At 32.2% G+C, this 14,730-nt stretch overlaps 1 protein-coding gene across 1 annotated transcript in view; it reads right to left on the bottom strand.

Annotated features, from left to right (window-relative positions):
• Positions 1–1,833: 1,833 nt before the first annotated feature.
• PTPRQ (protein tyrosine phosphatase receptor type Q) overlaps positions 1,834–14,730 on the bottom strand; it is a 165,738-nt gene continuing 152,841 nt past the window's right edge. The window contains exons 40-45 of the mRNA XM_016132460.2: positions 10,927–11,061; positions 10,606–10,731; positions 9,617–9,765; positions 7,366–7,501; positions 2,210–2,333; positions 1,834–1,974 (exon numbers count right to left, since the gene is read on the bottom strand). Coding sequence (XP_015987946.2) covers positions 1,937–1,974; positions 2,210–2,333; positions 7,366–7,501; positions 9,617–9,765; positions 10,606–10,731; positions 10,927–11,061 — 708 coding nt within the window. The 3' untranslated portion in view covers positions 1,834–1,936. The remainder of the gene's footprint in view (positions 1,975–2,209; positions 2,334–7,365; positions 7,502–9,616; positions 9,766–10,605; positions 10,732–10,926; positions 11,062–14,730) is intronic.

Below are 14,730 nucleotides of genomic sequence, written 5' to 3' on the forward strand. Positions count from 1 at the left end.
ATACACATTAAGTCTGATAAGCACTGTTTTAGAAGAGACCTAAAAACTCCATTTTATACAGATATATGCATATGCATATACATATGAGTTACACCTTATATTCTATGTTGTACATATCTATTTTATACAGATATTATAAAAACTAACCTGGCCTTTAGATTGAACTATTTATTTTCTTATCATTTAATACATTAAAAAGTAACCTCACCAATGCAGGTTGTTAACTATCTTCCACGAATACAGAAACCCACATTCATAAGTACTGGCTTGCCACACATTTTCAATGACCAACACATGAAGCAAACTGAAGAACTAATTCCAGCTTGAATCTTGTGGAGTTATCATGATATCTTATTGTTTTCTGTAACTTTCTATAGAGTGAACATGGTAGTTGGAACAGGGGTGGATTATAATTATTTATACTTCGTTGCCCTGAAAAAGAATTAGGACTGCTTACAAGACTAAAAGATTGAATTTCTTGAATAATGAATTTGATTTAAAAATTACTTTCTATCTATGGATACCATGGGAAATGATTGTATCTTAATTATTTATACTATATTATATTATTATATTGTATTTACATATAATATACTTCATTATATTATAATTATCGATTATATCTTAATATGTGATACAAAATCAAATTTATATTTATAAGTCCCTCTGAAATCGTGTTGCAAAGTAACTTGATTACTTAAAATTCAATTTTATTGGCCATCACATTTTCTATATTTATATTCTGGGAGAAATAGGAAAAGGATACAATTTTTATCATAGAAGAAATAGAATAATGTATTTATAATATGACTCTTAATTGAAATCAGTGACAGAATAATACCACATAGTTAAAAACTTGGTATGTTGTCACCAACAAAAATGGAGGTGGAAATATTTTCTTTTAAAAAAATCTCTAATTTGCTGTAACTTGGTTAACTTCTTTGTTTTCAGTACCACCAAATACACTTTCAATAATCAACACTGGGAAATAAAATAAAGATCATTTTTTGTAATCTGTTCAAAAGTCTCTGTTGGCACCACAGCAGCATATCATTAGTTTACAAGCTCACAACACATTACACATTTTAATTATTGTTTTTTATACAGTTCTGCTGAAGAAACCCTTCAAAATTGTTAATATTAGGTTGGATATATTTCTATCTGACAAATACTCTGATACATCTAACTATACAATATAGTGGTACAGCTTGTGCCTGAAAATATACAAATGTAGACAGGCTAGAAAAGCACTCAATAGCTTCGTATGAACAATTGCACTGTTTAATGTTTCTTTTTGTTTTTTCAAACTAAAGATCACAATGCAATTTAAATAGCCCTAAGTGTCCCTGAAGAGCTACTGTGTGTTGTATAAAGGCTAAGTAATCCCTGCAGTGTCAGGGGTTACTGTTCAGCTGTTGGAGATCATGAGATGATATCTCAGCACTCATAAAACAGAGGATTCAAAACACAGGGGCGTACATAGAAGTACAGATCATTATGACAGTCCTGGAAGTTATCCACAAGAAACATCAACACTCTGGAGGCCAAAATAACACTACTGAATCAACATTTACCACTTTTGTTCAAGATTAAATCCAGTATGTAGGGAAAATTCATATTGAAACATTAATGCTAATATAATGATAGTTTTATATTTGGCTCATTCCCAAAATACGGAAGACCTCAAAAAATCTGTGGGATATCTTTTCTTACATATGTTAAATGCATATTTATTCTGTACAAAACAAATAACTATCCTGAATTAACTACTTATTGGAACTAGTCATAAAATGTCAATACATTTAGTAAGGTACAATAAGGGAAGCATAGAGATTTTTTTTTTTTAATTTGCACATTCAATTTGGAAGAATGAGGGGGTAATTTTGGCCCCTGGGATTTGAGAATGTCTTCCAGTCGTATTCCTTGGTCTGAATATTTACATGGTGGTTTCCTCCCATTCAAGCTCAACATCACCTATAACATAAAGTAACATGTTACAAGAGAGAATTAAAGTTAACTATTCAAAAGATTTAAATGTGCAGATGGAAATGGCTCTTATTATCCTAACTTGGATTAGAAATGAAAAAAAAAAAAAGATAAGTGCACTAACCTAGCTTTGAAAACATCTTCAACATATGGTTATTATTAAATTAATACTCCTACTATAGATGGCAAACCAGTAAGTTGGGTACAGATTGCCTCTGTTTACCTTCCATGGCATCCAAGGAGTCCATTTTCTGAAGTGCTGAATAGTTAACAAAACAAATGGGCTGATTGCTTCCTTTATTTGATAAGAGATCCAGAATGCACTGGTGTAAAAAGATATACTGTGCCTACACATAAAAGAAAGAGTGGTTAAATAAATGGATGGAGTGGACATTTTTCTTATAAGGGGAGTTATAGTGTTAGAATGAAAAGTAATATTGGATTCAACAAATGTTAAATAGCCAAGTTAGAGACACAGAATTTACTATGGGTATAAATGATTCTCTGCCATCTCAAACCTAAGGTTTTCTAAATTCTTGTATCTTCTTATAGCTTCAAGGCTTTAAAAAAATACTCATAATTAAACACCAAGTGTTAATATGTTCTTTGCCTGCTGTGATTACAAAAAAGTGGCGTATTAGATTATTTAAAATTTAGAAGTTCTCTTTTTCCTATTCAGTCTTAATTGAATAATTTTTAAAATAGTTTTCTTTTTAGAATGGCTATTGGAATGCAGATGCTAAATTTACTTTCAAAATCTGTGGGTGAGCATATCCATGTGCCATGAGCACATTTATGTTTAACAATTCTGTTAATCACCTGATATTTGGCCTACTTAATGGCAAGTATCTGGTCTCTATTTGTAAATACTAGGCAGTTGACCACTGAAATATCTAAACATCCAGATACTGGACAAGGACTCCTAATATTTCATCTGAATGTTTGGGCTCAGTTCGGTACTACCTGGGTTAAGTTTATTCAATATAATTCAGCAACTTGTCAGCTTTCTGAGTTTGGACTTTCTCAAAGGCAGTTAAGGTTACAGCCATAGAAAATTACCCTCACTTTTACATAGGAAATTAAAACCTGACATTAAAAAAATATAATAAAAAAGTTTAAGATATATATATCTATACACACACACACGTGTGTGTATATCTATATCTATATCATCTATATCTATATCTATCTGTGTATATATATATACATATATATGTATATATGTGTGTGTATATATAGATAGATAGATAGATAGAGACAGAGAGATAGAGAGACAGAGAGACACAGAGAGAGAGAGACAGAGAGACAGAGAGACAGAGAGAGAACTGATTTAAATAGAATGTCCTCTAATGTGATCATCTTAAGAGGTTATATTTGTCCTTGCTACTAAACCACAAAACTTTTTTGGAACTCCTTACTGAAATTGTCTTCAGAAATTGTTGGTCATTATTAGGAATATCTATTTCTTCATGGATTACAAAATGTTTCCACAAACATCTCATTGCTGGAATGTTAGTTCTATGAGAGCAGAAGTCTCTTATTCACTGCTGATTTCCCATTGCCTGTCATAGTGCCTGGCATGTTGTAGTTGTGTAATAAATGTTTGTTGACTTAGTCTCATTTAGTTTTTATGGCTAGTCAATCTTTACCATTTAAGGACAGATTTCATTTGGAGAACATCCAGAAGTTGTTAGGGATCGAGCTTTGTACGTGAAGTGGATGATCCAGTTACATATTTCAAATTTGGTAAGAAGTGAAGTGTTGTTGTAAAGTAATGAACATTCTACTGAAATGACTAGTAAATTACCTCTCAAGGTAATTCCAAAAGAATATTTTCAAATGTACATTACACAATGCATAATATTATTGGCAGAAATATCTTGACAGAATATAATTTCTTTGAAAACAATGATAATTTAAATTTATGATATTTCTTTAAAAAATGTATTTGAATTTGAAGTCACATTTGGCATGTGAAGCTTCTGAATATCTCCTTCTCATCTTCTCCACTGGAAAGAATGATGGGTGGAAACTCTGCCAATAGGGCAGAATGAGCTTCACGGCGCAGCACTACATTTTCCAAGATCTCTCTGCCATGGTGTGTCATTGCCAAAGAGACAGTGAAGAATACAATTCCAGTTTCTTCTCTAGAGATGTTACCTTAAGAATTAAACTTTTTGATGTTCAGTTTCCTCATTGGGGGATCACAAACCCTACGCGGTAAGATTTAAAGGACAACATACATAAAGTGCCTGCCTAACAACTAGGCACCCAAAATACATTAGTTTTTTTTCTCTACCTTGGAAGTTCACATGAGTACGTTTTCAGGAGAACTAGAGCAGGAGAGAAACTCAACCAGATGAACCCTTATTTGAAGCACCAATCATACCTCAGAATGTCATGTCACTGCATTCTCTCAGAAAGTCTTTTCAACCCTCTTGGGGCCATTACGAACTGTTTTTGGTAGACAGTGAATAATAAAGCTCCCTCCTGGGTCTGGGTCCTGCCCCTCTGGTGCCTTTTTGTGGCAGTATTTTCCTGAGGTTCCCACCTCCCAACCCCTGTCCGTGGCTACTGTAGTATGTGCTGAGACATGCACATTCTACATAGGGGTCTAATATCAAATTGGAATCACTCCCAAGTGCAATAGAAGAAAGTAAGAAATCACTCTTATGCAAGGCAATGTCAGTTTATAAGGACTAGAGCCAAGGTTGGTCATTCCTTTTTTCATCACAGGAAAGACAGTAAAGAGCACTATTCCTGGGAATGAAGTTAGAAGAAAGAGAGATTTGGAGTACCACCTTTGCAGCAAGAAGGGAATCCAGCAGACTCTTCTCAGACATTTACTGCGTGCTGGGTCCTTTAGATACCTACTCTTATTTAGGACTGACAATGAACTTGTGAAAAGTATAACATGGCTATTTTAAAAAAGAGAATTAGCTAGAAGTTAATTAAACAAAGTCACAGAACAAGCTTCTAGCTGGTTCTGAACTCAGTTCTCCAACTCTTTCCATTTTTTTACCCAACTTCAACATTTTACTCTAGCTGGTTAAACGAGCATAATAACGTGTGATGTTTATAGCATATATTAAGTATTAAATTGTGTGAAATTAATAAGAGACATTATTGAACACACTCTTTACAAAGTTCAGGTCCACAAAGTTGGCAAAAATATTTTCAACTTTTATTCTTTGTAGACTGACTCTAGACTCTAAAAGGAGACAATATCCCAATTAGTCCCATCGTCTGTCCTTTCCAAGAGAGCCAACCAATCTCAATTAATGCCAAAAGCATTGATCATCAGTGCACATGTTTACCCACAAACAAATGGGAGGGAAATATCAGCTTTCTATTTATCCTTATTGTTAACTAAAAATAAAAAAATGTGTTTTAATAATGATTAATAGATTGATATTAGACCCTTTATAAGACCCCTGGATAAGAATCAGCTACATAATTTTTGGGATCCACAGCAAAAATTAAAATGTGAATTCTCTTTCTCAAAAATTATTAAAGAATCTTAAGACAGTGACAGTAAACATTAAACTAAGTGCAAGGCCCTTTTGAGCATGGGGACCTTTGAGACTGCACAGGTGGCATATCCATGAAGCCAACCCTGGTCACAAGTCATGTCGCATTTCTGAAGTATCCTGATAGAGGAATAATACTTCACTCATTTGTTTCCTTTAGCATATAAGGGGATGCATATGGATTACATTACTTAGTTTTACCTAATTGTTATAGAATTGATATGGCTTAAAAAGTTTCCCGTAAAGAGATTGCAGATTGAAGATAATATTTATAATGCAAGCATGAATGAATGATAATATAATGACAGAGCTGACATTTTTTGCACTCCTAGAATAATCTTGTAGTAAGCTGGATTACTTTTTAAAAAATTAAAAATAATTTAAGATATGTATATAAAACTACTACAAAAACAGAATTATCCTGTGCTAAGTATATATTTTATCTTTTAAAAATACCTAATGATAATATGAAGCCATCACAGTTAGCAAGGTTTTCAAATTATTAAATATCTGACATATATCTTATGTTTTTCAATTTTATTCTGTATGTTTAATAATTTACATAATTGTACAATCTACATCTTAAAAATACATACATTACATATTGAATGCATAAACATTTTTCCTGAAAGGGATGTGCAGCCTAAAACATTTGGGTGTATAAGGTCTACAGTGACATCTTCATAAGCACATGAATGTCCATGACATGGCATTATAGGTTCTGGGGTAAAGAAGGGTTTAAGGATTTCACAATCATATAAGTTTGGGAAATGTTGCCCGCAAGGGTTCTGTATTTGTAATTTTCAATATACATTAGTACAGGCACTCTAAAAAATTCTAAGAAAATCAATTTAACATCCTTTTCAGATTAATTTTAGCAAAAAAACTTGTTTTTGCACACTTGGAATGACTGTGATGCCACTCGTGTTTTCTAGGACGTACTCAGGAAAATACTGTTAGAGCGATCTATATATTTACTGTGAGAAAATCTCTATTTTATAGCAGATGAATTCCAGGCCAAAAATAAAGATAGGAATGAATTGTATATTATAGTTGGACAGCCTTGGCTCTGACAGTTATTAATAGTATAACCTTAAGTATATCACTTAATTACTTGGAACATTTGCTTCCTTATTTGTAAAGCAGAGTCAATAATACCTAGTCTGTTGATTAGTTCAATTGGACTTACTTTACAAATAAAGGATTAAATAAGAATTAAATAAGATAATACATGTACAGAATGTAATATAGCACCTGGAAACCACCAGACACTCAACGGAAGGTTTTTAGTCTTATTACATGACTTTTTAATGAAGAAAAATCTATATACTGTGGAAATATTTTTGCCTCCAAATCAAAACAAAACCAAACTCCTAGTTGGTTAATATATAATAAATCATTGTTAGTACTAATAGATAATAGGGATAAATATGGACAAGTGACATACATAGAACCTCCTAACAGTCAATATTTTAAACTTTTTCCCAATATAACTTTTAGCATGTTTACAAAGAGATTGATTAGATTCATTTCCTAAGTTCCTCAAACTTGATTAATGCCAAAGACAAATCCATTTTATGAATTATTTTCTACGTGCCTATCCATATAAACAAGTTAGGATGAGCAGTCAAGTAGCAATACTGATGAATGGACTTTATTTTCCTATTTCTCCAGCATCTGCCTTCCAAAAGCCACCCCCTCCTAACCTTAGGAAGTTTAAAATGTAGGAAAAGAGAGTATCTGCTGTGCAAATACAGTTTGAAATCCATGTCCAACCAGATCACTGCCACTAAGATCCTCTCATCTAGAAATTCTACAGGTGACATCACATGCAATTTAGATATCTTACCAGGTTCTGTACCATGCACATTCTTTCACTTCTCAGTTCAGCCACTAGTCCATATATATCCACAAAATCATGATCATTTATGTGTTGTGTTAAGTGGTCCAGAGCAATAAATACTCCAGTTCTTCCAACTCCAGCACTGCCACAGAGTGAAATTACATGAAAATTATTCAGTAAACGGTTGTTCATGTTGATGGTGATGAAGAAAATGAGCTATGATAATAATTCTAAACAGTTCTTTTTTTATATTTGAAAGTAGATGTCTTTTGGATTTATATTGTTATCAAGACTTTTTATACAAGGCAAGATAGTTATCATTAATTATCAAATATTTGAGTTTTTAAAAAAAATAAGTTAAATTTTTCCTATTCTTTCATAATATTTTAGGGGCTATAGTTGGAGAAGAATGGAAAAGATTTTTAAAAATGTTAAAAATTTCTTAACACCAGAAACTTTGTATTGAACATATTTTTGGTAATTGATAGAAATGCTAAACATTAAAAATATTAAATATTTAACCTATACAGCTTTCCTGCGCATCATTATTGAAATAGCCTCTCATGTGTTCTTTTCACTTTTTTCCCCTAGAATTTTACTTTCTATAGATAATAAAATTGAAAAACTACTTCCTTTTAAAAAGTTAATTAAGTACTCAAGGACAGGTATGTGTTACACAGAAACTGTTAACTGATAAATCTGATGAGATTTTTTCAGAAACTCAATTAAAAAGAAAAGACTCTTAGGTAATTTAAATGATTAATACAAGAAGTAAATCTGAAAAATAAAAAAGACATTTGAAAGGTTACCTTATAAATGTTCTTATAAATGTTCCTTCAAACAACACAAAACTGCCATTTTTGTAAGTAGAGAGTTTAAAAGTTATAAATATCCTATAATTTGATGTAAGGAATAGTGAGCATTACAACATAAATCTGGTTATGGTAACACATATACACATATGTCTGAACAGAGCAATCAGTCATTACATCATTCAATATATTTTGAGTGTCAGACATCGTTCTAGACATCTGAGGTATTGCAGTGAATAATACAAAGTCCCTGCATTTATGAAGCTTGTATTCTAGAGGATGGAGAATACCGGTGCACAAACATGCATAGAATGTTTGCGGTAAAAAGGGCAACAAAGATAAATCAGGTTAAGGAGATAGAAGATGATAGGGTAGGATAGGGTCATCAGAGAAAGCTTCTGGTAAAAGATACCCAACATAAAATTTACCATTTTAACAATTTTAAGTGTATAATTCAGTGACATTAAACATATTCATACTGTTGTACAGCCTTCACCACTATTTCCATAAGTCTGTCACCATCCCAAACAGAAGCTCTGTACCCATTTAAACAATAATGCCCCGTCTCCCTCTCCCACAATTCTACCTTCTGTGTCTATTAATTTACCTATTCTAGGTATCTTATGTAAGTGGAATGATAAACCATATATTATTACTCACTTTTTCTCTAATCTCCAAACTCCAATGGTTGAAGAGACTCAAGTCAAAATTAATTTAGATATATCATGTTAGAAAACATAAATCTTATCAATCTGAACAGAAAATCTCTGAATACTAACCGCCTTAAGTTTTATTATTAAGAGTATTAAATACCAATATAAATAATGAATGAGAAAAATTTCAATTTATAGTCATATTCTATTAACCATGTTCACAGACTTAGTCAAAAGAAGACATTTGATTAGCTAAAGCTTTGTAAAAATTTGGAATCATACTTGGGTTACAACTTAACTTGATCTTCATTTTAAAGTTCATTTTCTTTTATTTTTTAACTCTCTTTTGCTTTTACAAAAATGTTTAAATTACAATAGTATACTAATATCAATTGAAATAATGAAAGAGCAGATAATTATTTATAAAATTCATAATAGCTTATAAAAACATATACAATAAATAATAGGCTATACTTTTTCATTTTTAAAGTGGCTTTAGAGACATAATCCGGTCAAGAATTCAGGAAAATTCCTGTACTAGTTATATATGTGTTTTTTTCTTAATTTTAGATATGTTCATTGTTCATTTTATTTCTGCCATCTGAACTTTCATAAAGCTACATCTTTATTCGTTATGGCCAGTAAAATATCTGAGAAGTGAAAGCTGTAATTAATCTACATTAACTTCTGCCAGAAAATAATCAACAGTACCATGATAATAAAAAGACCACATTGAGTTTAAAAGCCATTTCTAGTGTTTTATATAAGGTTCTAATAATATTTCTTTCTTACCTGCAGTGAACGATCATAGGTGTGGTGTCATGTGCTCTGCTTGCACGAACCAACTTCACAAAGTGAACTAGAGGGGCACTGCTTTCAGGTACCCCGTGCTCAGGCCAAGCAGTGAAGTTACACTGACGAACAGTCATGTAATCCCCATGCTAGACAAAGAGACAGATTAAAGAAGTCTGATACAATTATTGAAGTACCACAATTAAGTTGGAAGACAGCTGATGTCCTAGCTTTGGAAGGTGATCTTTTAAAAACTACTATTTACCAAACAGAAGAAACTGTATTTTCACTTACCCTATAAGAAAAGGCTTTTATTACTACTATAATAAGGAAAATTTCCTTTTAGTATAAATGGAAACAATTAGAAAGCTTGCGAAGAGAAGATAATATAGGGTATTTATGTTCAAATGTAGCATAACATTTTGTAGCACTAGAATAGAGTTTGAAACTATTTAAGCCCCAAACTTAAATAAATTATTAAAAGCATATGTATTGAGTGTCTGATAACGTCAGAAAGTATAAAGATCTTTATATTATTTTCAGAGTGTATAGGCACTTATATAAACTGATAAAGTGGGATCCCACACTATCTCTTCTGTATTAGTTCTGGATTAAATATAACATTAAATTATTAGGATGTAGGTAGAGACAAGTGATTTGGAAAATTCTTGTTTTAAGTCAAGTAATACAGTTTATCAAATAAAATAAACCTAGTAATTTCATTGTTTTCTCTTTTTTCTTCCTTTGTCTCTCTAAGAATTTGATGCTAATTGATTAATGTAAACTTTAACCATGTGATTTGAAATTTAAACACAGTGACATAAATATTAAAGTCAGATACCTATTCAAACCTTCTGTTTAGAAAATAATAGGAAAGCGTTGTTGATATATAGGTATTGTTGCAAGAGATAGTTCTAGTAATTAATTATACTTTAGACATTTAGAGCATTCATATTTACTATCATGTTCCTACCCCCTCCATTTTTTACCCTTTCAATTTTCAGATCCCTGATGGTCCAATCTATTTGAACATCTTCCATTAGTTTTGTAATCACTATATCTCCAAAGACGGTAACTGGTTTGTTGTCCTCTGGCCAATACTGATGGCATCTGATCTGTATTCAGAGAAAATCACCTGTCATAAGGACCATTGTTATACCAATATATATCACAGTTATTACTACTAAGTTAAAACAGCCTTATAGATGTCCAAGTTAATGATGACACTCACAATATTAGCTGATATTGTCACAAATTTATTAACACAACTGTAAAATAACATTTTGTGAAAAGGTTTTCAAATAACTTACCCGCCCTTTTTCAAAACACTGTGTCAGCATTACTAATGTTTTCGTTCTGGTTTCCCAAACCATTCTCCAAAAATCCCCGACTGTTCCTGGTAATGGACCTTGAGTAGCAATAAATTCATTTGGACATAAGTAGCCCTAAAAGGATATAATTACAACACTGCATCAACAGTTTTTAGGGTTTGAACAATTTATGAAAAATATAGTAGCTGTAAAATGATCTAATAGTTTAAATATTGTGTATTTCGAATGCTTAATAATATTACTCAAAATTTCCAACATATAATTTTAACCTCACAATGTGATATACTATACAACTAACAGTTCTTAAAATTTATCTCCAATATTTCAATAAGACATTAACTATGCAACTGCACTTCTGAGTATTTATCCAAAGAAAACCAAAATGATAACTTGTAAATATCTATGTATTCGTATGTCCATGGCAACACAATTTACAATAGCCAAGATATGGAAGCAACCTAAATGCCCGTCAATAGATGATTGGTAAAGAAGTTATGGTTCATATATACAATGGAATATTACTCACCCGATAAAAAAAAAAATGAAATCCTACCATTCTCAATGATATGGGTGGACCTAGAAGTTATTATGCTGAGTGAAATAAGTCAGACAGAGAAAGATAAATATCATATCATTTCACTTATATGTGGAATGTAAGAACAAAAAGAACAAGCTAATAAAAAACAGACTCACAAATATTGAGGATGGTGATGACCAGAGTGGGTGGGAGGTTGGGAGGCTGGGAGAAAGAAATGAAGGGTTAAAAAGGTATAAATTAATAGTTGATAGAGGGTCATAGAAATGGAATTAACATCTATTCCAACCATCAAAATATTTGAAGGAATAGGAATAAAAGGTAAAATTTATTTGTAAATTGGAATTATCTCACTAGTCAGAGAATATATTATTGTATAAGAATAATACACATTTTAAATATCAAGAGACCCTACACTCTATTCAAACCAGTTTAGTTTACTTTAAATAATAATGAGCACCTTAGGTAATTTTTCCCAAATCACAATGCTAGCCAGTGACAGTCTCTGGGAAAAACCTTGAGTCTTAAATACATTATATGCTACAGCACTTCTATTTTTCCAGTCTCAGTTGAAATACATCTGACTATGTAATTATTTTACATTGTAAGAGTTTACTTTTTAGGTTAAAAAAGTAATATCTTCAGCATATAATGTTTGAAAAATTTAGAAAAATATGTAATAGAATGTGGAATTCACCTGTAATCTCACTACCCAGAACAAAGAACCATTAAAACTTTGATCGATTTCTTCACAGTCTTTTAAAATATGCACATTCTTCCATTCAAATAATATTTGAGTGCCTACTATATGCCAGGCACTATTTTAGGAGCTGGAGATTTCTCATTGAGAAAAGACACTAAAATTCCTATCTTTATTTGTCTTACATTCTAATTAGGGGAAATAGAAGTTAAGTCTATTAATAAGTCTATTTAAAAAAGCAAAACACATAGAACTTTAAAAAGTGATAATGTGCTTTGAGAGAATGCTTTCAGAAAATAGTGTTCAGAAAAAACTCATTGTTGACATCTGAGGAAGGACTTGAAGAAGGAAGAGAGTAAGCCCTGCAGGATTTTAGGTAGAAAGTCAAGAGTAATAGTATGAAACGGGAGATGTGTCTGCATTGTTCTAAGAACAGTAAATGACTAGAGTGGCATTTAGAGGGGTGGTGGCAAAAAAAAAAAGTGATGTTAGAAAGCACAGGGTCTGAGAGAGGATAAGGGTGTTTTAGGTCCTAATAGGTAATTATAAGACTTTGGTTTTTACTCTGATACAGAAAGCTGTTGAAAGCTTATGAACATATACACTGTATAATCTAACAGTTTTACTCTGGTGTCTGTAAGAAGATCAGATTATCAGGATGTAAAAGAGAAAAGAAGAAGAGTAATTAGAAGGTTATAGTACTATTTGAACCAAGTTTTAGTGATAGCAATGAAGATGCTGAGAAGTGATAAGATGTGGATATATTCTGAAGACAGAGCCAACAGAATGTGCTGATGGATTGGATACTGGGTGTAAGAAAAGTAGAATAATTGATAATAATTGATAATGATTCCAAAGGAAGATGAGGGAAGACTTCAGAATGAATAGCTTTGACAGGAAATTTAGAAATTCATTATGAATATGTTAAACTGCAATTCCCTGTTAGATATTCAAGTGGGAATATCATGAAGGCAATTAGGTATGTGAGTTTGGAGTTCAGGAGGAAGTCTAAGCCAGAAACATACATTCGAAAGTAATCAGCATGCAGATCTTAAAATCATGAGAATGAATGCGATTACCAAGGAAATGAGTTTGGGAAAAAGAAGTAAATTCAAGGATTGGGCTGTAGATAATTTAAATGTTTGGTAGTCAAGTTGAAAAGAGAATCAATGAGACTGACATGAAATAGTCAAAAAGCTATATGTAGATGGAAAATAGAGAGAATGGTATCTGGAAGCCAAATGAAGAAAGTGTTTCAAGGATGAGGATAATTAACTTGCAATTGATTGATTTATAAAATGTTTCTCCTGATCATTTGCATTTCACTTGTTCAGGGACTCAATGTCCTTAAGTACTACAATCTATCAAAATGGGAACAAATCTGATGTTTCTGATGTTATTATGGCTCTTTTGCATGATAACATTTCATCTTTCATCTCTAATTATGAAAAAAGTTATCCCCCAGTTAATGTAATTTTAGGCATCTGGTTGACAGGAGAGATAATTTTGAGGATTTGGGGACTTCCTCTTGTCTTATTGTATAATGTTCTTACTGTTAGCTCTCTTGAAAACATTTGTATAGTTAGTAGCCATTTTCAGGGATACAGTATCTTTTTTCTTCTCTACCTTTCTCCTACAGTCCATTCTTCATCAACGTTTTCTAGGCTCAGTGAGTCCTCGCTTAAGGAGCATAATTCCCAAGGACAGCCAAGGGTAGAGGGGTAGGTGCATCGATGGTACATTATCCTGTTACAGACCCTGGTCTGGAATTTCCCAGCCTGAAAGTCTATCCCTCAGATCACTTGCTGGTCTCCCCCTTTACATTTCCCAGACTTCAGTTTTTTTCTTCTCCATTTAACATTAGTTTTGCGTTCTTCCCTACCTCCCTTGATAGTTCTCCTTCCTTTCCCTCTAGCTTCCAAAGAAATAGGAACCCAGAATCTATTTGTAAATGGCCTCCATCTTCTTTTCCTGGGACAATGTTCATGAACTTTCAGATGGAGGTACCATGGAACAAAAATGAGAATGGGGGGAAATTGAGGTGTTAGACATTCTTTCTGAGGTGAAGACTGCCTACATCTGGAGATGGAGAAGTGAAAGCCACTACAGTATTGAGGTTTTGTCTAGTCCCATCTGGTCCTGGCATTCCAAGCAAAGATTCTGTTCCACATCCTATTCTATGGTATCACGAGACATATGATCATGAGAGCATTAAGTTTAAGTATCTAAATGCTTATGTACATCATATGTAAATCAAGATAAAACTTCAACATGCTATGGAATTTTTATTACAATGAAAATTAAGCACAAGATTTCACCAAAATCTTTAGAGAGGAATTACACTTTCAAAAAAAAATCAATCATTTGTTAAAGGTATAAAGTATGTTAATACAATGGTAAATTTGTGTTTTTTAATACCAAAGTTCTAGTATAAACAGATGAAATTCTAAGGATTGCCTTAACTTCTCCAACCACTGTCCCCTCATCACTTCTCCTATTAAGAAATTAAATATTTTCACATTATTTATTCCTTTCATAGTAAGATCCA

This window comes from Rousettus aegyptiacus, unplaced genomic scaffold (assembly GCF_014176215.1).
Source record: "Rousettus aegyptiacus isolate mRouAeg1 unplaced genomic scaffold, mRouAeg1.p scaffold_m13_p_2, whole genome shotgun sequence".
NCBI lineage: Eukaryota > Metazoa > Chordata > Mammalia > Chiroptera > Pteropodidae > Rousettus > Rousettus aegyptiacus.